The 25,897-nt window shown below is 48.3% G+C and overlaps 1 protein-coding gene across 6 annotated transcripts in view; it reads left to right on the top strand.

Annotated features, from left to right (window-relative positions):
* RB1 (RB transcriptional corepressor 1) overlaps nucleotides 1–25,897 on the top strand; it is a 163,032-nt gene that overhangs the window by 76,874 nt on the left and 60,261 nt on the right. For all 6 annotated transcript variants that reach the window (XM_044431793.1, XM_044431794.1, XM_044431792.1 and 3 more), the window contains one exon: nucleotides 15,611–15,750. In XM_044431793.1, coding sequence (XP_044287728.1) covers nucleotides 15,611–15,750 — 140 coding nt within the window. The remainder of the gene's footprint in view (nucleotides 1–15,610; nucleotides 15,751–25,897) is intronic.

The following is a 25,897-nucleotide window of genomic DNA, read 5'->3' as shown; positions in this document are numbered from 1 at the left end:
TTGGCTCACAAGAAATCGAAGAAAGATAAGGCGGCAAAACCGCCTCATATGAAGAGGCATCGGGATTCAGGTTCAACAGCCCCATCGATCCCGACAGCAGCTTTGGTACCAACACCATCGGTACCGATGCTTCAGGCGGTGATGCAGGTTACTCCTACGGGGTCACCGATGCAACCTGCTCTTCAACAGGGCATGGCCATTCCACTGCCCGAAGAGCAGCATCGTGAGTCGATATCCGATGGGGAGAGTCAGGTTTCTCCTCTGAGGCCCCAGTCCCCGACTCCTATGCCTACGGCGAGAGCTAGAGACCGATCACCACCACCACCACCACCTCAGACCCAAATGGACGAGAGGCGGGAAGAAGGATGGTTCCGACCCTACTATGACTACCCGAGGGGTTGGAAGGACTACCATTCTTTTGGATTTCATCCTCACCCGCGGGATCGCTTTTCACCTTCCATTCATGAGGATCTGCCATCTACTTCCTGGCATGTAGAACCCGAGTGTTGCACTTCTCCAGGGACCTCCTCATTGGAACCATACCATCCCGGACCCGACTCAGACTCGGATGCCGACTCTGCCTCCCCATGTGGCATGATTACATCGCAAGGCCCGTTATCACCTGAAGAACCCCACATTTCATTCGGGGAACTTTTGTCTAGACTTGTTCGGTTGCTCGAGATCGAGGCGCAACATCAGCCAGATCTGAGCAACAACAAGTTCTATGACATTGTCCGGGGAGAACAATCACCAGCAATCGTCTTTCCGCTTATTACAACTCTGCGGCAGGCGATGACGCAACCTGGGACTTGCCTTCTCAAACACAACCTACGGTGAGAAGATACGAGTCCATGTATCGGGTCCAAGAGAGTGACATCCCCTTTCTGCTTCACCACCCTAAGCTAAACTCTGTGGTGGTCGAATCATCTCAGGGCAGGGAAGCTAGAGGCCATACCGAACACTTCAATTGGTGCAAAATAGAGCTACCAGGTTGCTGACGGGGACGGGGCGTTATGCTCACATGACTCCAGTCCTCCGTCAGCTTCACTGGCTTCCCATTGAAGCCTGGGCCCAATTCAAGGTGTTGGTTATGACCTATAAAGCCCTAAACGGCTTTGGTCCTGGCTACCTGAACGAGCGCTTACGTCCGTATATGCCCGACCGCCCCTTGAGATCTGCGGGAGGGTCCCTTCTCCGGGAACCCTCCATGAAAGAAATTAGGAGAGTAAGTACTTGGAGGAGGGCTTTCTCTGCGGTGGCGCCCAACCTATGGAATTCACTCCCCAAAGAGTTCCGCCTGGCACCGTCATTACTGGTTTTTTGGCGCCAGGTAAAGACCTTTTTATTTAAACATCATTTTAATTGTTAAAATATATGATCTGGCCCGGGCAATTTCTTCTTCCTTCTCTTTCCTCCTCCTATATTCTTTATTTACTTATTTTATACTGTTAATTTTAATTTTATATTATTATGTTTGTATCTCAGTGTATTTTTTGTATTTTTGTATTTAGTGGTAATTTATTATGTTCTATTGTATTTCAATGTATTTTATTGTGTTGTAAGCCGCCCCGAGGCTTCGGCAAGGGGCGGCATAGAAATGTAATAATAATAATAATAATAATAATAAATAATAATAATAATAATAATAATAATACCACCCCCAGAAATAAGGAGGGGCGCAAGATTGATACCCTGGCGCGCAGGGTCTCTGCAGCTGCAGGACTAGGGCTTCGGATGTCCAACTATGAAGCCACCCTCGCTAGGTATCAATTCTTTCTTATGCAGAGGCTGAATAATATTGTCGCTCCCCTGCCTGAGCAACAAAGGGACCTTGCCAGAACCTTCATTAAAGAGGGGATGCAAGTCGCCATTCAACAGTTATCCACAGCACGCCACCATGTGGATACGGACTCGAGAGCGCTTGTGGGAGCTGTCTCAGTGAGAAGGCATGCCTGGTTGCGAAACTGTAACTTCCTTGATGAAATGAAGCGGTGAATAGAGGAAATGCCTTTTGACGGCTCCAGGCTTTTTCACTCCCGCACCGATCACAAGTTAAAGTCAATCCATGAATCTTGGATGACGGCTAGACGCATGGAACTGCCCGGACAAAACAAACGTACGTTGTCATGGTCACGCCCATCCTACCGCTATCAGTCGCCACAGCGACAGTACCAACAGAGGCCACAACGAAGAAGGCAACAACCGCATCAGTGTTTTCCACAAAATCGTCGACGTTTCGATACCGAGAAGCATCAATGCTGATGGGATGTGCAAACCTCTCCTCCACCTCCGTACCCACCCTTCCTCCTCCCTTTTGGGGAATGGCTGCAAGGCCGACTCCCCATTTGGGAGTCCATTACATCTGATCGGTGGGTCCTGTCAATTATGCAGCTCGGGTACAGAATAGAATTCGATACCGTTCCTCCGTCGAGCCCGATTCGATTTACACCGCGCTCCCTGGAGTTAGTGAGCGAAGTGCGACAACTGCTTCATAAGGGAACGATTTGACGGGTTTCCAGTTCCGAGGGACTGCACAGATTCTACTCTAGATATTTTACGGTTCTGAAACAAGGCGGTGGTCTTCGTCCGATCTTGGACCTCTGGAATATCAACAAGTTTATCAAACCAAAGACATTTCAGATGACTACCCTCCAAAATATTCTTCCGCTGCTGAGGAGAGAGGATTGGTTCACCTCCCTTGACTTAAAGGATGCCTGTTTCCATATTTCGATTCACCAAAGTCATAGGTGTCTTCTGCGTTTCACCGTTGGAACTGAAATTTACGAGTTTAATGTCCTTCCATTTGGCTTGGCCATGGCTCCGAGGGTCTTCACGAAATGTATGGCTCCAGTCTGTGCTCATCTTCGACTTCACGGCATCCAAGTCTACCCTTACCTGAATGACTGGCTTATAGTGTCACAGACCCATGAAACCCTACTTTCAGCTGTTCATGCTGTTTGTACATTATTGGACAACCTTGGACTTTGCATTAACAGTGAAAAATCATCCCTTGTTCCTACACAGGTGATAGACTTCATCGGAGCTCGTCTCGATTCTATGGTGGCGAGGGCATTCCTCCCCCAAGCTCGTCAGGACAGCCTCCATGCCTGCCTCTCTCGGATTCGACGAGACCACATAGTCACAGTGCTTTCCATACAAAGACTTTTGGGTCACGTGGCAGCCACAGTCGCCATTGTCCCACATGCCAGGTTGAAGTTTCGTCCACTTCAACTCTGGTTGAACAAGAACTTTCGTCCACAAAGAGATTCACTGAACACACTTCTTCATGTACCCTGTGCTGTTTTACAGACATTGACTTGGTGGGTATCCCCACCCAATCTGAATGTGGGGACCCTGTTCATTACCCCTCACCCAACGAGGACTCTATACACCGACACTTCATTGGTTGGGTGGGGCACGGTATGTACAGGGCTTCGATCCCAAGGCATGAGGAACTGCCAGAAATCGCTGAGCCACATAAATTACCTTGAGCTGTTAGCGATTTTCAAAGTGCTACGGTCCTTTGAAACTGTTCTTCACCAACAAGTGATACAGCTCACATCAGACAGCATAGTGGCGGTATTCTATATCAACAAGCAGGGCAGCACAAAATCCACCGCCCTGGCCCGCCTGTCCATGGACATTTGGGAGTGGTGTATCCCGAGAGGCATAACCCTTTTGGCGGTCCATCTGGCCAGGACCGACAAGGAAGAGGCAGACTCCTTGAGCAGACACATGTCGATCACCCACGAATGGGAACTAAACCACCAAGTTTGCACCCAATTGTTCCAACTGTGGGGACATTCGGACATAGATCTCTTTGCCACCCACAGAAACAAGGTGTGCAAAAGGTTCTGCTCCAGGGCGGGAGTAGGACCGGGATCGATGGGAGATGCCCTTATGATTACATGGACAAATCTCAGGTTCTATGCATTTCCACCTATTTCTCTGCTGACCAAAGTCGTCTCGAAGATCGTGCACAACGATGCCACTGGAATACTCATAGCACCTTGGTGGCCTTGTCAAGCGTGGTTCTCCACTCTCCTTTGGATCTCAAAGGGCAATTTCCTTCCCCTTCCACTCACACATTTGATAACCCAGCAAAATGGTGCTGTCCGTCACCCGGACCTGTCGTCATTTAACCTCACTGTGTGGAGGATTCATTGACTCAAGGGACTGTTTCAGAACAGAGAACTACTAGATCACTAGGTACCTCAGCTCATGATCGGTCAGACCCCCTCACTGACTCGGTACCGACGGGAATATTGTCGGGACCGAGTTCTTTGGATCCGGAGGTTGTAAGGATTCTCAAGTCTGCACTAAGACCGTCTACCCGAAAGTCCTACGCGGCAAAGTGGTGTCGTTTTTCATCCTTCGCGGAATCTAGCTCATTTAACCCGCTTACGGCGTCGGTTGAGAATATTCTTCAGTTTTTGCTGCACCTGCATCGCTTGGGACTGAAACCCTCAATTAAGGTTTATGCAGCTGCAGTTTCACATTATTGTGGTGTAGTACAAGGGCTGTCGGTGTTTTCACAGCCACTTATTTGGAAATTTCTTAAAGGCCTGCAGAATCTCCACCTGTCATTTATGCTGACATGGAGTCTCTCGGTTGTCCTACAGGCGCTTACAAAACCACCGTTTGAACCATTAGCCGCTGTCGATTTACACCTTGTTTCATGGAAAACGGCTTTTTTAGTTGCAGTTACATCAGCTCATAGGGCCAGTGAACTTTGCACTCTTTGAATCGATCCACCTTATTTAAACTTCCATAAGGAAAAGGTGGTCCTGAGGATGGACCCTACTTTTTTGCCTAAAGTTGTCACACCGGTTCACCTGTACCAAGAAATTGTGTTGCCTGCCTTTTTTCCGTCGCCGTTGAACCTGGTTGAGAGGTCCTTGCACACCTTAGATGTTAGACGATGCCTGGCTTTTTATAGATCACACACGGAATCTGTTCGATGTTCCAAGAAACTTTTTGTAAAGTATTCTGAGTGAGACCAAGGATCGCCTGTTTCGTCTCAGAGGCTGTCGAAATGGATCATTCAAACCATTTCATTGGCATACCAACTCTCAAAGCTGGACTTGCCTGTTGTTCCAAGGGGCCATTCCACTAGAGCGGTCTCAGCTTCCTCCGCATTCGCTGCGGGTGTCCCAATCAAGGATGTCTGTAAGGCAGCAACTTGGGCTACGCCTTGTACTTTCGCGAAGCACTGTCATCTTGATGTGCGTGCCAGAAGAGACTGCTCATTCGGGAGGGCTGTTCTTTCTGCCGTTCTTCAATAGCGACACCTCCCACCACCGTTTCTGGTAAGCTTGCTATTCACCCATATGTGTAATGCACAGAGGCCATGACAAAGAAAAGCAGGTTGCTTACCTGTAACTGATGTTCTTCGAGTGGCCATCTGTGCAGTCACACAACCCACCCGCCGGCCCTGCTCGGTGTCAGTGAGTGGCTTCGTTATCGGTACCGTATAATACTGCCTCATACTTGTAACATTGGTACCGAAAGGGAATGTGTTGGTACATGCCGTCTTCTTCCATGAGGTGGCGAATGTACGGTCTCCAAAGACTGGAAAAAATGGCAAACACTCCGCTCTATATATACTACTGAGGGGAGGGGGAGCAGAGTTTTTCCTGCCAAAACCATTAGTTTTCAATCTTTCCGGCCTAGGCGCTGTGCAGGCGCAGCACCCATATGTGTGAATGCACAGATGGCCACTTGAAGAACATCAGTTACAGGTAAGCAACCTGCTTTTCTCTTTGTTCATTTGCGAAGTTTTTTTGTTCAATTGACATGCTTTCCTGTCGTGATGACATCACCTCTTGGGATGCTTGCATAGCTGTTAAGGATGTTTGTATCGCCAAAAGAGTCATTTGGAGCTCTTTTTGGTATTTTTCAGCATCTGCCGCTTTAGACGGGTGAGTTGGACTCTGAGCAGCTGATGTAGGTGCCGAAGAGGAGGAAGAATGGTTTTTTTTTCATGATGATAATAGTTTTTTGCCAAAAATTACAAGGCAACAACAAAAAAAGAGAGAAGAGAAAAAGAAAAAAGGAAACTTGCTATAAATCCAGTAGCCACAGGATGGCAGCAAAGAGCTATTTGATGTCACAAAAGTTGTTTTAAAGAAGAACTGGGACGACAATGAGACATGTTAAAGATGGCTGTTCAGCAAATAAGAGAAGATTTGTCCTATCATTTATTCCACAATAGTTATTTATTCTGATTTTTCACACTTGGGATGGTTAGAGAAAAGAGGTCTTTCTCTCCAGCCTCATACTTTCCAAAAAAGCCTCAGTTCCTCTCCCCCAGATCAATTGCTGTTTAAAACTCCATGGGGGGAAGGGGGAATTCTTCCCTCTGTCAAAGGGGCTTTTCTTCTTTATGTCAATTAGTAACTGCTTCAGTTCTTTCATGGGTAATATTGAAAAAAAAGAAAAGAAAAGCTCACCCAGCAGGTCCGATGAACTTCTAGCTATTATTCTATGCTATATCCGGTCGTCTATGGCTTGCAGGGAGCTGATCTCTCCCGTGTTGTTCGATTGAGAAAAGTCCAAATTTCTCCCAGTAAATGCGGAGCCGCCGCCCCACACTAACCAGAAGAATGCTCGGACGTCTAAATCCCTGCCCCGACCAGGGCTTGGATGAGCCTCCCCTGGCTCACTCTCGAACAATTACCGGCGTGATAATGGGAGTCCCCGCTCTTCACAGCTGTCTCGCCACGACGCCAACCGCAAGTCCTTTTTACTCCCATTTTCATCAGGCATCTCTGCTGTCCTCCAGATATCCATACATTGTTGTTTTCCAGTAGCACTTGCTGCCTGAACAGGTGTCCTCCATTCCCATCTCAGTATGGTTCTTATTCATGGTCTCTGGGCATCACACATACAGGCTTTGCCACAGAGTACAAGGCCTAGATTAGACAAGGCCTAGATTAGAGAGAAGCTTCCAGACCTCAGCATCACGAAGAGGGTGGGAGCCCCAGCCCACCTCTTTCTGGAAGTCCAGATAAACGATGCGGGCTTCCCTCTGTTCCTTTTCAACCGCATACCCAGTGACATCATCATTGGGACCTCCATTGCTCAAGCTCACATTCTCTCTGTTCATTCTTTCTAAATGAATGAACAACTCTCTCTTTGAGTTGTTCTGCCCTTCATTTTCAGGCTAAAGCATTTCTTTCATCTTTAAAGTAGCTTCATCAAACGGGGCATGTGTGCATGATTAAAAAGGGTGAGATATTTCTTCTCCCAAAGCATGGGAGCCTCCTAGGCTCCTTCTCAACAGTCTCCCTCGTAGAAATCTTATACATTTTAGATAGCAGCAACATGCCTCTCCGTTATTAACTAGCACAGCTACTCAGTTGTAAGAACATTATGCCTTGCTATACTGTAGGAAACAGGATCTTCCCTTCCAGGCTCCAAGACTGTGCTTTTGGCCTATGAATGGCATCCAGTCACCATCCAGGAAGTCTCTACCTCTACTTCTTCCACCTCCAGAAGGATAGAGCTATCTCCCACCTGGGCAAGCACATCCAGCAGCACTTCTTTGCACTCTGTGTCTTCCATTACCCATTTGGCCACCACCGTGGCCAAAATGAACTTCTGTTTTGGCACAATAGGACCAACCATCTCTTCTTCATATCCATCCATCCCTTCCCAGCCACTATCCTGCCCCACTTCGGGTACCAGATTCTGCATAACATATTCTTCCAGTACCACCAATGCTACCTATGTGGTGTTGTAGAGAGACAGGGAGGAATAGGGCCAAGAAATGTTTTGTATGTGGTCAGAGAAGGAACTTCCAGGACCGTGCGGGGTGCCTTCTAGGGAGCAGTGTTGTCTGCATTTCCCACAGAACTGGAACTGAAGGATAGTGGGCATCATGTGTGCCACCCAAACTACTGTCCCCCAAGAAAGGAGAAGCAATGAACTTGGCACGTTGTTAATGATCTGAACAAGAGGGGCATCCACAACCATGCCACCACAAGCCAACCCTCTGAGAACATGAATCAGGGATTTGAAAGAGGCCTTATCCCATATTTCTCACTTATTGCCTTAGAACTGAGACTGGGAATAGAGCGGCTACTTGGTGTGCAACCAAGGGAGAAGGTATTGTAGCAGGTGGTACTGAGCTGGGAAAAGGAGCCAGGAACACAGGCAGGTCAGTTAGGGGATGCACACATGTATGGGCAAGCACAAAGCAGAGAGAGTAGACCTGTCTAAGCATCTCTCCGTAGCCATGGAACTGGCTAGAGAATGCATCTATGGGCAGTTCTGACAGATGAATATGCAAAAGGCAGGCTACAAACCACCTAGTTGTGGTCTGGGTGAGTAAGAACATTGCTGGCAGTGGGTGCACTTCTTAAGAGCACATCAGGCAGGGTATTGCAGCCTCCACTGCCGTGTATGAGCATGTCATGATAGCCTGCATAAAAGCTATAGACTAGCAGATCAAGGCCATCTAAAAAATTGCAGTGGGGCTGCAGCCTGACATGTCTGCATCACAAATTTGTCACAGCCTTTCCAGTATATTATTATTATTATTATTATTATTATTATTATTATTATAACATTTCTATGCTGCCCCTTGCCGAAGCCTCGGGGTAGCTTACAACACAATAAAATACATTGAAATACAATAGAACATAATAAATTACCACTAACTACAAAAATACAAAAAATACACTGAGATACAAACATAATAATATAAAATTAAAATTAACAGTATAAAATAAGTAAAGAATATAGGAGGAGGAAAGAGAAGGAAAAAGAAGTTGCCCGGGCCAGATCATATATTTTAACAATTAAAATGATGTTTAAATAAAAAGGTCTTTACCTGGCGCCGAAAAACCAGTAATGACGGTGCCAGGCGGAACTCTTTGGGGAGTGAATTCCATAGGTTGGGCGCCACCGCAGAGAAAGCCCTCCTCCAAGTACTTACTCTCCTAATTTCCTTCATGGAGGGTTCCCGGAGATGGGACCCTCCCGCAGATCTCAAGGGGCGGTCGGGCATATACGGACATAAGCGCTCGTTCAGGTAGCCAGGACCCAAGCCGTTTAGGGCTTTATAGGTCATAACCAACACCTTGAATTGGGCCCGGGCTTCAATGGGAAGCCAGTGAAGCTGACGGAGGACTGGAGTCATGTGAGCATAACGCCCCGTCCCCGTCAGCAACCTGGCAGCTCTATTTTGCACCAATTGAAGTGTTCGGACCGTCTTCAGGGGAAGCCCCACGTAAAGCGTGTTACAGAAGTCTAGGCGGGAAGTCACCAGTGCGCGTGTCACCGTCACTAGGCAGTCGTACTCCAGGTAGGGGCGCAGCTGATTAATCAGCTGAAGCTGAAGGAAGGCGCTCCTCGCCACCGCTGTCACCTGAGCTTCCAAAGAAAGCTCCGGGTCGAGGAGTACTCCTAAGCTGCGGACCTTGTCCCTAAGAGGAAGTGTTGCACCATTCAGGACCAGGTCAAATCCACCCTTTCCGAAGCCCGATCCGCCAACCAACAGGACCTCCGTCTTGTCTGGATTGAGTTTCAGTTTATTGGCCCTCATCCATTCCATTACCTCGGCCAAGCACCGGTTCAGCACAGCCACTGCCTCACCTGGATTAGTGGAAAACGAGAGGTAGAGCTGGGTATCATCAGCGTATTGATGATTCCGCAGCCCACACCTCCTGATGACCTTTCCCAGCGGTTTCATATAGATGTTAAATAGCAAAGGGGATAGAATGGAGCCCTGTGGTACTCCATGGCATAGCTGCCATGGCGCAGAGACATAGTCCCCCAGCACTACCTTCTGGAATCGACCGTTGAGATAGGAGCGGAACCACTGCAAAGCAGTGCCTCCGACCCCCAATCCTGCTAGCCTATCCAGAAGGATACCATGGTCGATGGTATCGAAAGCCGCCGAGAGGTCCAGAAGAACCAACAGGGATGCACTCCCCCTGTCCTTCTCCCTGCACAGGTCATCGTACAGGGCGACCAAGGCAGATTCAGTACCGTACCCGGGTCTGAAGCCGGACTGAAAAGGATCCAGATAATCAGTTTCATCCAAGAGTGCTTGGAGTTGTCCCGCCACCACTCGCTCCAACACCTTGCCCAGAAACGGGATGTTGGCCACAGGTCTATAGTTAGTGGCCATCTCTGGATCCAGTGACGCTTTCTTCAGGACCGGTCGTATTACCACCTCCTTTAAAGGGGCAGGCACTCGACCCTCCCTCAGAGAAGCGTTAACCACTTCCAAGATCCAGGTCCCAATCCCGTGCTTGGAGTTATTTATTAACCAAGACGGGCAAGGATCCAATTGGCAAGTGGTGGGACATACTCGTCCAAGCACCTTGTCCACATCATCGGGCCGCAATAATTGAAATTCCTCCAATAATTTTGGACCAGACGGTAGCATTGGCATCTCCCCAGAAACCTCTGATTCATTAGTGGAGTCCAGCTCGTGACGAGTCTGAGCGATTTTCTCCCTGAAATGCCTGGCAAAGTCGTCACAGCTGGCCTTTGAGGGTGGCATCGGATCTTCCTTAGGACCCGGGCGAACCAGGCCTTGTACCACTCGAAAAAGCCCCGCCGGACGGCATTGTGAGGAGGCAATGGAAGCGGAAAAAAACTTCTTTTTCGCTGCCTTCACCGCCACAGCATAGGCCTGATAGTGGGCTCTCAAGTGTGTTCGGTCAGATTCATCCCGTGATTTCCTCCACCTACGCTCTAGTTGTCTCCCAACCTGCTTCATCGCCCACAATTCAGGTGTATACCAAGGGGAAGAGAGGACTCTGCCCAGTGGGAGAGGATGCTTAGGAGTGATCGTGTCCACAGCCCTGGTCATCTCTCCGTTCCACAGTTCGACCAGAGCCTCGACAGGAGCACCAGTCTTGTCAGCCGGAAACTCCCCCAGGGCCTTTAGGAATCCATCCGGATCCATCCGGCTCCAGGGGCGGGCCCATACAATCGGGTCCGCACTCTTATAGAGGGAGAGGCCGCTCTCGAGCACAAACCTCACCAGGAGGTGATCTGACCATGACAGGGGAGTCAAACATAAGTTCCTCACCCTCAGGTCATCCTCTTCCTGCCCCGTCGAGAAAACCAGGTCCAGAGTGTGTCCACGTTCATAGGTCGGGCCGATGACGTGTTGAGACAGCCCCATGGCTGTCATGGAGGCCATGAAGTCCTGAGCCGCCCCGGTCAGTCCAGACTCGGCATGGAGATTGAAATCCCCCAGGACCAACATCCTGGGGGTCCTCAACACCAGGTCCGAGACAGTCTCTGTCAGCTCAGATAGGGAGACTGCTGGGCAGAAGGGTGCACGGTACACCAATAGAATCCCCAATCTGTCTCGTTCGCCCAACACCAAGTAGAGACACTCCAGCCCTGGTCTCAAAGGGACCGGAAGACCCGTGAGAGAGATGGAGGCTCGGTAAACCAACGCGACTCCCCCTCCCCTCCCTTCTGGGCGTGAACAGTGTTGAACCAGATACCCGGGCGGGCACAATTGGGAGAGGGCAACATCCCCTCCCTCTCCCGCCCAGGTCTCCGTTATGCAAGCCAGGTCAGCCCCCTCATCCACAATCAAGTCATGGATGAGGGAAGATTTATTATTGACCGACCTGGCATTGAGCAGCAGCACCGTCAGGCCTGAGTGGTGGTTGACAAGGCTACCTGGCGCCCTCTGGTTGGGGGCAGAACCAGAAGGAGGGATAGGTGTCAGCCATCTGTCCATCCTTCTTCTACATGACACGTTAAGCCCCTATTGCTGTAACGACCATTGCCCGTGACCACGCCAATGGCAGCGCCCGTGTGTTCCCCAGGATATATAAACGTCGACATGGCCAGGGATGACTCAAAGCACTGATCACCTGGGGCGGCGGGCAATGCGCTCCGGCGCCACGTGTGCCTGCGCTGGCCGCTGGAGCTGGCTTCCGTCGACATCGTGGCAGCGCGCGTCTGCTTGCATCTGCTTGCACGTGGCGGCGGCTCTTTTCTCCAGCGTGATGTAGCGGCGTTCTGCTGGAGGTGGGCGGAAGTCTTTCTTGCAGCGCGGGATCGGTGTTTCCTGCCCGAGGGGCCGTTCCCTCCTGGCCGCGGCCGCTGCTTTGTGGCCGCAGGGCACCTCCGAGTCCCGCCCTGTCGCGCACTGCGCACGCCCGATCACACTGTTGTAGCCTTTCTTGGTGCTGTCACCACCACGAATGCCACCCACTCAGCAACACCAAGTTTAACCTGCTACTTTTATCAGATTCAGTAGCCTGGCAGCCTTTCCATATGTCCTTTCCTTTCACCCATCTTTTCACAGCAGCACAACCTTGAATAACTGGTTGCCTCACAGTACCCTGCAGAAAGTACAAAGTTAACTTTGGGAGAAGCTCCACAGATCAAGGAAGAAAGGGTGAACTGGAAATGGCAGGTGCTCCAGCAGCAAAGAGCTAAGGAGGACCCTCAAGTTCCTGATTAAGGCTTGGGGCACCCATAGATAGTGGCAGCACCCATTACAACTGAGCAACCCTTCCCATAGCTCTTTGCTCCCGTACATTCCTGTTCTGCTCTGCGTTACCTGTCTGCCTAGCATAAGGGGGTAATTGTGCTAATACCAAAGCCATGCCTTCTGGTAAATTTGCAGCAATATATTCTTTTTTGGCTTATGGAAATGCAGGTGGTGTGGGGCAGTCCAGCTCTCAGTTTTTTCTAATAGGGAGGGAGGGGAGCACCAAGCTTGCATCTCATGCCATAGGGGAAGAATCTGAAAACTTATACATTGATATATATATGTGGCATAAAAGTAGGTGAGCCTGAGGACACTGGGGCCATCTATCTGCCCCTTTCTGCCTGAAAGTGTGCTGCTGTTTTCTTTTTTCCTCCCCCTACTTCTGCTTGAATATTCCAATTTGCCTCCTTCAGCATAGGTATGCAGGTATTTGAGTTGGGAAGACTGATGGCGTATCGGCCATTATCTTCTCTGCACTCTCACTCTCATGAGCAGAGTGGAGTCCTTGTTTTAGAGGCAACATTGGCCCCATCACTATGGCTACTGTATATGCATTTTTCCCACTGTTGTGAGGATTTTGAAGTGCAGTGTGTTTGCTGTGCAGTGCTTTTCGTATGTAATCTGTTGCTTCTCCCCTCCTATTGTCCATCTGCCTATTCCCTCTTCCATATCAATCTGCTGCCCTCACTTCAGTACTCGAGGCACTCTCAGAAGCTTTTAACATTATAATCCCCGAACATACCAGTCCTTCCTCCTACTTTAACCCCCCACCATATTGCTCCCCAAGTACAGCAGCATCGTGAGAATTGAGGTGGAAGGAGAGGAGGCTTGTAAATGACAGTTGCCAGTGGATATCCAGACATACTTGCCATTACAGTGCATGCCATTGCAGAGATGCTTTCCATCAAGGAAGAGTCAACCATGTGTTGAAATGGGTTTTCCAGCCAGATCCGCAAAATCCCATGCCCATTTTGCAAGCTACTTCTGTTGCAGGAAGAGCATCTTTCCTGAGACACTCTGCTTGATGTTGCCTCATACCCAGGCTGAACTAGGAAATAAATGCTATACCCATCTCCTTGTTGGCGGAGGAGTGTACAAATGTGTGCTCAGATGCTGGACCCTTCTTCATAAGGAGTTGGTCCATGCTGTATGTGGATGCTTGGAATGATGCTCTGTTTCATGCTTCTTTCCACATTTTCAGAACTGTCTTTGTACAAGTGCAAGCTTGTACAAGCCCTTTTGGAAGAAAAGGTGAGAGCACTAGAGCAGCGAGTGTCCACTGCCAATGGACCCCCTTGATTAAAACAAAGTGGAGAGTTCTTAGGCCAAGCAGTGGAACCCTTCCTTTTCAGCACCCAAAACTTGAACTCAGTGGTCATGGAATCAGCACAGGGGAGGTCATGTCAACAACATTCCACACCCTCCAATGATGAGGGATGGTACTTGCACACTCTGGGGAGGAGCATTTATGTTTCTATAGCTCTGGAGCTTAACATCTCCAACTATCAAGCTAGCATAGCAAGGTACAAACTTTTCCTTTGGGAGAAGCTGGATTCCTTTGTGACTTGAGCAGCTGAAGGACCTTGCAAGAGTGTTTCAGAGAGAAGCTGTGTACCTCTCTCGGATCAATACAGAAATGGTAGCAAGAAGGCAGAGTGTGGTGCAAAAACCATAATTGGTACAGTCACATTAAGGAGGCACATCTGGCTGCATTTGTCTGGTCTTTCCTGTATTGAAGACCTGACCTTTGGCAGAGATGAGCTCTTCAACAGGAGGATCAACTAGTGCATGGACTCAATATACAAGTTGGAGAGTAATGTGAAGAAGATGGGTTTCTTCCAACACCCATGTAAGTGGTTTGGGCCCAGTTCCTCTTCTGTTTTCCCCCAGACCCGTAAGGACAAAGTGTCCCACCAAACTTTGTGTCTGTTCCAGAAGTGAAAGGATGTTCCATCCCACTACAGCCTGGAACAGAAATGCATGGACAGAAAATGAACAGAGGTGTTGACTAGAATCCTGGGCTGGCCGTTACCTCCTTCTCTATACATGTTTGTTGATTTTAAGGATTGGCTGTTTCCCTTCCTACCAACCTGGGAAGCGATCACCCTGGCACCTGGGTGTTGTCAGTAATACTTGCACGAGCTTACACGATTGTGTTCAGCATTCTCTTGCCCATCACTACCAGACATGAAACATCTCCATCTTCCATCTTAATGGATGAGATATGCACTCTCTTATCAAAGAGAACCATTGAGTAAATTCCCACTCCCTCCATCTGTTGTGGGTTTTTCTCATGCTATTTCACAGTACGTTAAGCAGGAAAGAGGCCTTTGGTCTTAAAGACCTTAACTCCTTTATTTTGACAGAAAAGTTCTGGATGGTCACTTCACAGGGCATCCTTTTCTGTCAAGGAGAGTGACTTGCATTGGCGGATTATAAAACATGCCTATTTTCATATCTTTATAGCACCACCCTACACGTATTTCTGTCATTTTCAGATCTGGAAATAGATCTTCCATTTTTCTGTTTCATATTTTAAAATTTTTAGCACTCCCAAGCATTACAAAATGCTTTTCTGTGGTGTGTGTTCACTTATATTGGAAAGAAGTCCAGGCATACTCATACATGAACAACCAGCTTCTGGTGGCATCAACCAAGACCAAGTTGCTCAATACAATTTCCACATATCATTTTGTTGGACAGTGTCTCTTCCTTAATACTGAAAAAAAATATTTCCTCCCTCTCCCAGTGTATCCTCTTTATTGGGGTGTGCACAGACTCTGCCATGGTGGCAGTATATCTTGAACCACTCATCGTGATGGCCTCCAGGCTGTGCCAGCAACATGTAGTGACAGCCCTCCAGATGAAATCCACAGTATGTTGCAGCTGAAGAAAGTCCTTCCAGTCAGTGAGTAGGTGTTCACTGACTTCAAGCTGGGCATGTAGTACTGTTGACTATCCATAATTTTTTTCAGAATGGAATGCAGTTGATGAACAGAAATCCTTTCATTTGGGAAGGTGAATTCTTAAAGAAATTTTGAAACAACTATTTGTGGGTAGAAGTCTGACTTGATCTGAAAATGATGGTTATTTGTATTTTCTGTTGAACTACTTTGTTTGTTTTTCTAGGTATCTCTCTCCTATAAAATCTCCCAAGAAAAAAGTTTCTTCCAGTTCAGTATATTCCTTTCCAGAGACACAGTCTACATTGGTCAATCAGTCTCAAAAATCATACAAATCTACTTCTCTATCATTGTTCTACAAAAAAGGTAATTTATTTTATTCTAGCTTTCTTTTCCCCCTTCCTTTTAAAAACATTTACTCATTTATTTACAGTATCTTTACCCGCTTTTAGCCAAAGGTTAGAATAAGAAAGAAGGCAGTCCCTAACCACAGACCTACAGTCTAAAAGTCACAACAGAAAAGGATAGGAAGGGAAATGGGGAAAGAAGAAAGCAAATTCAATTACTAGTTTCTGACTACCAAAATTTTGCAGGCTATGAATATAATGAAAAGGCTACTGATTTCTTTTTCTTTAACATCCTCAGCAATGGCAGTTGGTAACAGGAGGGAGGGTGGCTCTCAGGTGGAGCTATGTCCAGGCAGGAGGGAAACAGAGTCATATAAATGAGCATAATTGTAGCAAAAGGGTCAGGCTTCTGTGGCTTGGATCCAAAGAACTGCACAGCATTTTCCATGTAAGAATGGCTATAGCATACTTTAAAAACATAAAAGCCATGCTGGATCAAACCAAGGGTCCATCTAGTTTAGCACTTCATACAAATGGTACAAACCAGCTGCTCATGGGGTTGTTCAAGCAGAATAGGTGCAAGACCTCCTCCTGCCCAAGCTCCTCAGCAACTGCTGTATGCAGGCATGCCACCTCTGGTGAAGGTGGTAGCACATAGCCAGCAGAGCTAGTAGCTCTGCCATCACAAATCTGTCCAATCCAAGTAGAGATAGCCAGCATCCAGATAGGTAGCCATTACTACTTTGCATGGCAGCAGGTTCCATAGTTCAACTATATATTGTGTGAAGAAGTACTTCCTCTTGTCTGTCCTAAACTTAACCCAAGTCAGCTTCATGGAATGACCCTGGGTTCAGGCATTATGGGAAAGGGAGAAGAATATTCCCTCTCCATTTTCTTCACTTTGTGCATTATTTAAAATACTCCTATTGTGTCTCCTCTTACCCACCTTTTCTCTAAGCTGAACAGTCCCAGTTATTGCAGCCTCTTATACAGACAATGCTCCAGCCTCTTAATCATTTCCATACCCTTCTTTGTATGTTTTCCAATTCAGTATTGTCCCTATTCAAGTAAGGTGACCCAGAACTGGACACAATATGCTAAGTAGGGTCATACCAAGGATTTGTATAACAGAAGTAAGATCTTGGCAGTTGTCCTTTGTGGTGCCTGTGCATCACACACATGAAGTTCATTTAGGAAGTTTCCAAAGCTGATTAATTAGTACTTGTCAGGAACCCTGCCCCTGGGCACACTGGCATGCAGAGAAGGGCTCCCACCAAGGCCCCAGTTCTTTGACCACCATTGTGAACACATTGGTAAGTTCTTCCTCTGCTCTCTTACCCAGTTTTTCCAGTTCCTCCTTTTCTTCACTTGACTTCTACAAAAAAAGGAAAAAATACATGAAGATTTGGCATTAGAGCCAACACTAGTTTCTTTAGTAAGTTACATAAAGACAACCTTCCCCGTTTTATCTTCCTCTTCCCAATTCTTCTCTTTACCTTTTACCTCATTTGCCAGAACGACTCTCAAGGTCCTGTTTTGAGGCTGTGCACAGTGCAGCAGAAGATTGCCAACCACCGACAGCCACTTGCCATGCCTGTTTTGCCTCTGGGAGGTGCATGTCATCAACTCTTTCTCCCACAGCAAAACCTTTACCAAGCAGACCAGAAAGCTTGATTCAACCACTTAAAAGCTTGCTTCCCCTCAGCTGTCCACTGATTAACAGCGCTCACTCCTCCATTGGAGACCTCTGGTGCTGCCCAAACTGAACTAATCTCTACAAAAAAGCTTAAGCTTAGAAAGGCTAAACAAAAAAGGCTAAAGCACCAAAAACACCTGGTTCAGCAAAAGACAAAAATGGCTGCAAATGCTCCATGAAATGTGGCATGCTGCCCCCTTCAGACCTCACAGCAATAGAGCACTGAACATCCTTTGTGTCCAGACATAACTGACAACACTGAAGTCCAACTAGATCTGGTAGATTCTCCACCCTTACCGATCCCTCAGCACCTGACCCACTGCCCAACCCATCACAGGAGCCAAGGCATACATTGGTTCAATACCCTCTGTTGCCTTGCTGCAGACCACTGAGAACTGCATTGCCTGATCATGCATGTGCGACTCTTCTCAGCCCTACACACTCAGAGCCTGGGCCATATACCTCAACCTCCCAGGGCTCATCTGCATCAGGGTTGCCTATGCCCAGAGGAACACAGAAGGCAACAGTGACTCCCCTCTCACCCTGTTGACTCCTCTCCTTCTGTCATACACTGAAGCCATTTTTCCATGCTTGGTCTTAGATCACCTCAGAGAAATGGGTACTCTCCATCATCCTCTATAGATACTGTTTCTTCGTCGTGGCCTCTGTGCATCACACATATGGGTTCTGCGCCTGCGCAGTGCCTCTGGCCGGAAGATTAACAGCTAACGGTTTTTGGCAGGAACTCCGCTCCCCCTCCCCCCCAGCATTATATAAGGAGCGGAGTGTCCGCCATTTTCCAGTCTTTGCGACCGCCGTTCATTGTACCTAGTGCCGCTTCGCTCTCGCTCAGATTGTTATTTACCTTCTTGCTCGTTCAAAAATCTCTTTTCTCTTACCTTGTTCTTGTTGTTATTATTTCACTTATATTTCTTTAACTTTGCACTATTTTTTCTTCTTTATCGTTCCTATATGAAAAAAAAAACCCAAAAATATTACTTTCCCGCCTTACTATCTCCTTTTTTTCTTCTTTCTACGATGGCGCAACGGGCGGCGTTCCGCAAGTGCGGAAAATGCGGTTCCAAAATGCCCACCGTGGACCCGCATGATCTGTGCCTCCTTTGTTTGGGGGAAGGACACAGAACCGATAAGTGTGGCCATTGTTTGGCCTTCTCTAAACAGGCGAGGAAGAACAGGGAGAACCGCCTCCGCAAACTCCTTTGGGATCAGGCTCTCCTCCAATCTGATCGGCTGGTGGCTAAGCCTTCCACTGTTGTGGCCCCATCCAAAGGCCGTCCAACTTCGGCTGACCTGCCGCAACACTCGGCCTCTTCCTCCATTGCTCCACCCTCATGCCTTTCTGAAGAAGGCGCTCATGCTATGGCCGATCAGTCTGTTTCCTTGCCGAAGAAGCAAAAGGAAAAGAGAAAGCACGGCGACTCAGATAAATATCCTGTGCAGAAGAAGGCCAAGAAAGATAAAACGGGCAAACCGGTTAAGAAGCCGAAGAACCCCGAGCAGGCAAAACACAGTCACTCGGGCTCGGCCTCTTCCTCGATTCCGATACCTACTTCGGAACCAACCCCCTTGGTCCCGACCATCCAGGCAGCTATGAGGGCTACCCCACCGGGTTTACCACACCGGCCGCCAGCCAACCAAACCCGTTATGGATTCGAGGAGGGGTTCTGTCTCTGATGGGGAAATACGAGACTCCCCACCTAGGGCTCGATCACCAACCCCGATGCCCCCGATCCCGATGGATACTGAGATCGCCATCTCCCCTCCGAGAAGTCGTAGAAGCCGTTCGTCGGATGCGAGGTCTGATGATTGGTACCACTCCAGGTACTCCTCTGCTCCGAGATGGGAAGAGTACCACTCTACAGCCTACTATCCAACTTCTAGGGGACAATCTTCACCATCAGCGCCTCGGCAGCATTTCCATTCAACGCCCAGAGACGCCCCAAGGGCACCATCTAGAGAGAGTGGCAGATCGGAGTCTCCAGGAGATTCTTCCTCCAGTATGCCGCCCCCCTACTGGATGGAATCTGAAGAGTCTGAGGCTGACTCAATCTCTCCGGATGTTGTAGTTGCTTCCCAGGGTCCGGGGTCGCCTGAGGAACCGTACATATCGTTTAACGATCTGATGGCCAGACTAGTGAGATCGCTCGATATAGAAGCCCACCAACAGCCGGGACCGAGCACCAATTGTTTTTATGATGTGGTTAGAGGTGAACGATCCACATCTATTGCCTCGCCATTTATTACGACCTTACGGCAGGCAGTGACCCAGCCATGGGACCTCCCAGCTAATCCACAACCGACCTCTCGTAAATACGAGTCCATGTATTGGGTGCGGGAAGAGCACATCCCATTTCTTCTCCGCCACCCCAAGCCGAATTCGGTTGTTGTAGAATCCTCGCAGGGTCGGGAAGCCCGTGGACACACCTCACCTCGTGACAAAGAGGGTAGAAAGGTTGATTCTCTCGCCCGCCGGGTATACGCAGCTTCGGGCCTTGGTTTAAGAATCTCCAATTACGAGGCAACCCTGGCGCATTACCAATATTTCCTGATGCAACGCCTGGACGCTATCATCAATACTTTTCCAGGAAACCAGGGCGAACTTGCTAAGACTTTTGTTAAGGAAGCTATGCAAGTGGCGGTGCAACAGCTTTCTACTGCGAGGCACCACGTGGACTCTGATTCGAGGTCACTGGTCGGTGCAGTTTCCCTCCGCAGGCACGCCTGTTTGCGTAATTGCAATTTTCCTGACGAGATGAAGTGGAGAATTGAAGAGATGCCGTTCGATGGTTCCGGCCTCTTCCATGCAAGGACGGACAGCAAATTGAAGAAAATCCATGAATCAAGGATGACCACTTGTCGTATGGAATTGCAACCTCTACCCCGACGTAAGTGGTCATGGTCACGTCCACAATACCGTCAACAGTTTCCGCCTCGGCAGCAGCAACCACATCAACGTCAGCAGCGTCGCAGGCAACAACCGCCACAGCGCTTCCAACAGGGCTGCCGCCGTTTTGATACGGACAGGCGACAGCGCTGATGTGACGAGCGAGCCTCTCCTCTCATTCCAACCCCCCCCCCTCATTTGGGGATCGACTGAAGAGTCGACTCTCCATTTGGGAGTCCATCACATCTGATGGATGGGTGTTATCTATCATCCAGCACGGATATGGAATCGAATTTGACGTTGTACCATCACTGAATCCTATTCGATATACTCTGACTTCTTTGGTACTGTTAGACGAGATTCACCAACTTCTCGCTAAAGGAGCTATTCGTCGCCTGTCGATATCGGAAGGATTCCATGGATTCTATTCCAGATACTTTACAGTTCCGAAACGAGATGGGGGTCTAAGACCAATATTGGACTTGAGAGCTCTCAATAGATTTATAACACCAAAGAAGTTTCGGATGACTACACTTCAAAGTATTCTTCCGTTGCTGGGAAGAGGGGATTGGTTCGCCTCATTGGATCTGAAGGATGCCTATTTTCATATTTCAGTACATCCAAGTTATAGGCGTTTCCTTCGTTTTGCGGTGGATTCCGAAATCTACGAATTCAATGTGCTACCATTTGGATTGGCCACTGCACCAAGAGTTTTTACGAAGTGTATGGCCCCCGTCTGTGCACACCTTCGATTACGTGGAATTCGGATATACCCGTACCTTGATGATTGGTTGCTGGTCGCCAACACAGAAGCAGGACCTTCGTCTGCTGTTGAGTTTACATGTGCTCTATTGCACGATCTCGGACTCTGTATTAATCAACGGAAATCTTCCCTTCTCCCTACACAGGTGATCAACTTTATCGGAGCCCGACTGGATTCGACGTTGGCAAGAGCCTTTCTTCCTCGGGACAGACGACATGCGATTGCTCATTGCATCGCTCGGCTTCGACAAACAGGATCTGCTCCCGCCCGGTCTATTCAGAGTCTGTTGGGTCACATGTCTGCTTCCATTGCTGTGGTTCCACACGCCAAACTCAGGCTACGTCCCCTTCAACTGTTCTTCAACGGGGTGTTTCAACCACAGAGGGACCCCCCACCAAACGGATTCGACTCCCGGCTTCTGTCCTTCAGTCCTTGTTATGGTGAATAGACAGAGCCAATCTAACCATAGGTGTTCCATTCCGACCCTGATACCCTACAATAACCCTCGGTACCGATGCGTCTCTAGTGGGATGGGGAGCAATCTGTTCCGATCTACGTACCCAAGGGATATGGAGTCAGCAGGATTGCAGGAACCATATCAATTTCCTGGAACTTCTTGCCGTTTTCAAAGCCCTTCGATCATTCGAGGATGTGCTTCTGCACCAGGTCGTCCAGGTGACCTCGGACAACATGGCGACAGTCTTTTATTTAAACAAACAAGGGGGAACCCGATCCCGGAAACTAGCCCGCCTGGCCATGCAGATTTGGGACTGGTGCATACCGAGAGGTATCACTCTTGTAGCAGTTCACCTAGCGGGCACGGAAAATACAGACGCCGATCTCTTGAGCAGACATACGTCGTGGTCCCATGAATGGGAGCTAGACCATCGGGTTCGCAACATGCTGTTTCACCGATGGGGCCAGCCAGACATCGATCTGTTTGCCACAAAACAGAACTGGGCATGCACGGCATATTGTTCCAGAGCGAGAGTGGGTCAGGACTTCCTTGGGGACGCTTTCATGATTCCCTGGACAAACATGACTTTTTATGCTTTCCCTCCGATCCCACTCATCATGAGAGTGTTGGCAAAGATCATTCACGAAGGGGCCACAGGGATACTGATCACCCCCTGGTGGCCACGCCAACCATGGTTCTCAACACTCCTTCACGTCTCCAGAGAAGAGTTTCTCCAACTCCCTCTTCTTCCTTATCTCACTACCCAGAGGGAGGGCGCAATCCGTCACCCAGATTTGCTATCGCTGAAACTGACTGCATGGAGGATACAATGATCACCTCTGATACAACGGTATTGACACCACAAACTGTTCCAACTATTCCTGCTCAGCAGAGTCTACACCCAGACCTACAGTATATCCTTGAATCTGCGCTACGGCCATCTACTAGGAAGTCGTATGCGGCAAAATGGCAGAGATTCTCTAACTTTGCCAATTTACACTCTTTTCTGGCGCCTTCAGCTTCTGTTTCACAGATACTTCAGTTTCTCTTTGAATTGCATCAGTCTGGACTCAAACCATCGTCCATAAAGGTTTATACAGCAGCAATTTCGCATTATCGAGGAACTATACATGGTCTCTCCATCTTTGCTCAACCTCTGATTAAAAGATTTTTAAGAGGATTGAGTAATCTACATCCAACTATAAGACCTCTAATGCCCACCTGGAGTCTTTCGGTGGTTTTACAAGCACTGACTCAACCTCCTTTCGAACCCATGGTGCCGATCGATCTACGCCTTGCTTCATGGAAGACGGCCTTCCTTGTTGCAGTAACTTCAGCCCGTAGATCATCTGAACTCTGTGCCCTTTGGGTAGACCCCCCCTTCCTAAATTTTCATAAGGAAAAGGTGGTTCTTCGAATGGATCCGTCTTTCCTCCTGAAGGTTGCTACTTCGTTTCACATGCAACAGGAGATTGTTTTACCGGCATTCTTTCCAACCCCTTTGAATCCGATAGAACGATCTCTGCATATGCTGGATGTTCGTCGTTGCTTAGCTTTTTATCGGTCCAGGACTGAGTCTGTTCGGCGTTCCAATAGACTTTTTGTAAAATATTTGGAACATGATCGGGGTTGCCCAGTCACCTCACAATGTCTTTCAAAATGGATAGTAAATACAATTGTCCTATCTTATCAGTTGGCTAAGTTGGACTTACCATCTACTCTCAAGAGGCCATTCTACAACAGCTGTCGCTGCTTCTTCGGCCTTTGCATCAGGAGTCCCGATAGAAGACGTGTGCAGAGCGGCCATTTGGGCTACTCCGTGTACCTTCACCAGACATTATAGACTCGATGTCCGTGCCAGACAGGATTGCTCTTTTGGCAGAGCTGTTCTTTCTTCTGTCCTTTGTTGATGACACCTCCCTCCTCCATTTCGGGTAAGCTTGCTATTCTACCCATATGTGTGATGCACAGAGGCCATGACGAAGAAAAGCAGGTTGCTTACCTGTAACTGATGTTCTTCAAGTGGCCATCTGTGCAGTCACACAACCCACCCTCCGATCCCGCTTGGTGTCATGGGTGGTCCGACTATTTTCTGCGATACTATGATATCTTTTTTCCTATGTGTCGTACCACTACTAGATTTGGATTTCTTGTCATTCTGACAAACCTTTTATTATGCAACAAACACCGGTCTTTCAAAGACTGGAAAATAGCAGATACTCCGCTCCTTATATAATGCTGGGGGGGAGGGGGAGCGGAGTTCCAGCCAAAAACCGTTAGCTGTTAATCTTCCGGCCAGAGGCACTGCGCAGGCGCAGAACCCATATGTGTGACTGCAGATGGCCACTTGAAGAACATCAGTTACAGGTAAGCAACCTGCTTTTATTACACTTCCTTTCCTTGGTATCATAAAAAGACCACCTTTCAGAACCCCTCCTCACTGAGATCTCTTCCCTGTTCCACAGAAGGGAGCCATCGAAAGCGTCTCTACCTCTGATCCTCTTGGGTTTTACACCAGATACTTCATGGTCCCTGAAAAAGACGGCAGCCTTCATCCCATCTTGAACCTCAGGGACATCAACCATTTTGTCTGACCCAAACGCTTCTGCATGGTCTCTCTCCAGATCATCCTGCCTCTCTTGCAAAAGAATGTCTGATTCATGTCAGTGGATCTCAAAGATACATATTTCCATATCACAACTGAGGGACCATACAGGTCAGAGACTACATTTACATCAAACTCCTAAATCCTGTCTCTCCCCCTCACAATCCATTCAGTTTATAGGGGTTCATCTAGACTCCTCATTACATCAGGTCTTTCTGACGGAGGACAGACTGCTCACCCTCACCCAGAAAGTTACTGGTCTCATCAATGATGGCATTGCTACTGCCACCAGATTCTAGAGGGTACTTGGCCACATAGATGCTTCCATTCCAGTAATGCCTTTCTGCAGACTACATCTATGTCCACTCCAACTCTGCTTCCTCAGTTCCTTCAACACCAAAACCAAGCCACACTCAACCAGGCTTTGTATCCCTCCTCACATCCACAAGACATTCACCTGATCAACCAACCAGGCCAGTGCCACCACTGGCATTACATTCAATTGTTCCGCATTGAACCTAGTCATCACAATGAATGTCTTCCTCTCAGGATGGGAAATCCATTGTGGCCACTCAATGATGCATGGGAAATGGGGCTTCCCAGAGACATCATGTCACATAAATTATCTAGAGCTACTTGCTCTCTTGGCATTTCAGAACATTGTCCAGAACCATCACATGCAAGTCACTTCAGATGATACCACAGTTGTAGCATACATAAACAAAAAGGTCTCCTCCTTTTGCACTTCTCGCTACCAAAATTTGAGGTGGTATGCCCACCACACTACTACCTGTTGGGCACTCCATGTTGTGAGCCCTGACAATATCCTGGCAGACACCCTGAGTCGAACTTTACGACATGACACAAATGGGAACTTCACCACACCATCCTCACATCCCTCTGGGAAGCATGGGGACATCCCCAAATAGTCTTATTTGCCGTGCAAGACAGCAGGATGTGCAACCACTTCCACTCCCGGGCAGGAATTAGCAGGGGATTAATGGAGGATGCCTTACTCCTCACAGGGAAAGGAAACTTTCCCTTTCATTTCCTCCTTTCCCTCTTTTCTGCAAGGTCTTGGTAAAGATCCACCACAACCGCACAAACTGCATACTAATAACCACTTTGGTGGCCCAGACAGAGCTGGTTTCCCCATCTCCTCGACCTTCCAGACAAGACCTTCAGACACCTCCCTCTTCACTCCAATGTCATTTCCAGGAACCACAGAGTCATTATGTACATATTCTATGTACATATTCTGTGCCTCATGGCATGGTGGATCAATCAATATACGCATCACTGACTGATGCTCCTCCAGAAATATTGTACGTATATACGGGATTCTTCCCTGAAAACTGCTGCCAGGCACTCATACAACTCAGAATGGATTGCCTTCTCTTCCTTTGCTGCAGAACAAGGCTTGCAACCAGGAACCTCCTCAGCCCTCCAGGTACTATGTTTCCTTCATTTCCTATACCAAAAGTGGCTTAAACCCTCATCCATTCAGGTTTAAGCCGCAGCAATCCTGAGTTCCATGCTCCCCTCCAAGGCTATTTTATGTTCTCTCATCCTCTGGTCTGGTGCTTCCTCAGAGGATTCACGTACCTTGCTCTGCCAGTTCATGAACCTGTCCCTGCCTGGAGCCGCTCAGTAGTTCTCCATTAACTTATGGAAAAACCCTTCAAGCCCCTGGCTTCCTCTGACCTCCACCTCATCTCCTTCAAAACCTCCTTTCCTATA

The sequence above is a fragment of the Varanus komodoensis genome, unplaced genomic scaffold, assembly GCF_004798865.1.
Source record: "Varanus komodoensis strain SLA01 unplaced genomic scaffold, ASM479886v1 scaffold23, whole genome shotgun sequence".
NCBI lineage: Eukaryota > Metazoa > Chordata > Lepidosauria > Squamata > Varanidae > Varanus > Varanus komodoensis.
The sequence above is the reverse complement of the archived record's forward strand: the minus strand, read 5'-3'. Positions and strand labels throughout refer to the sequence as shown.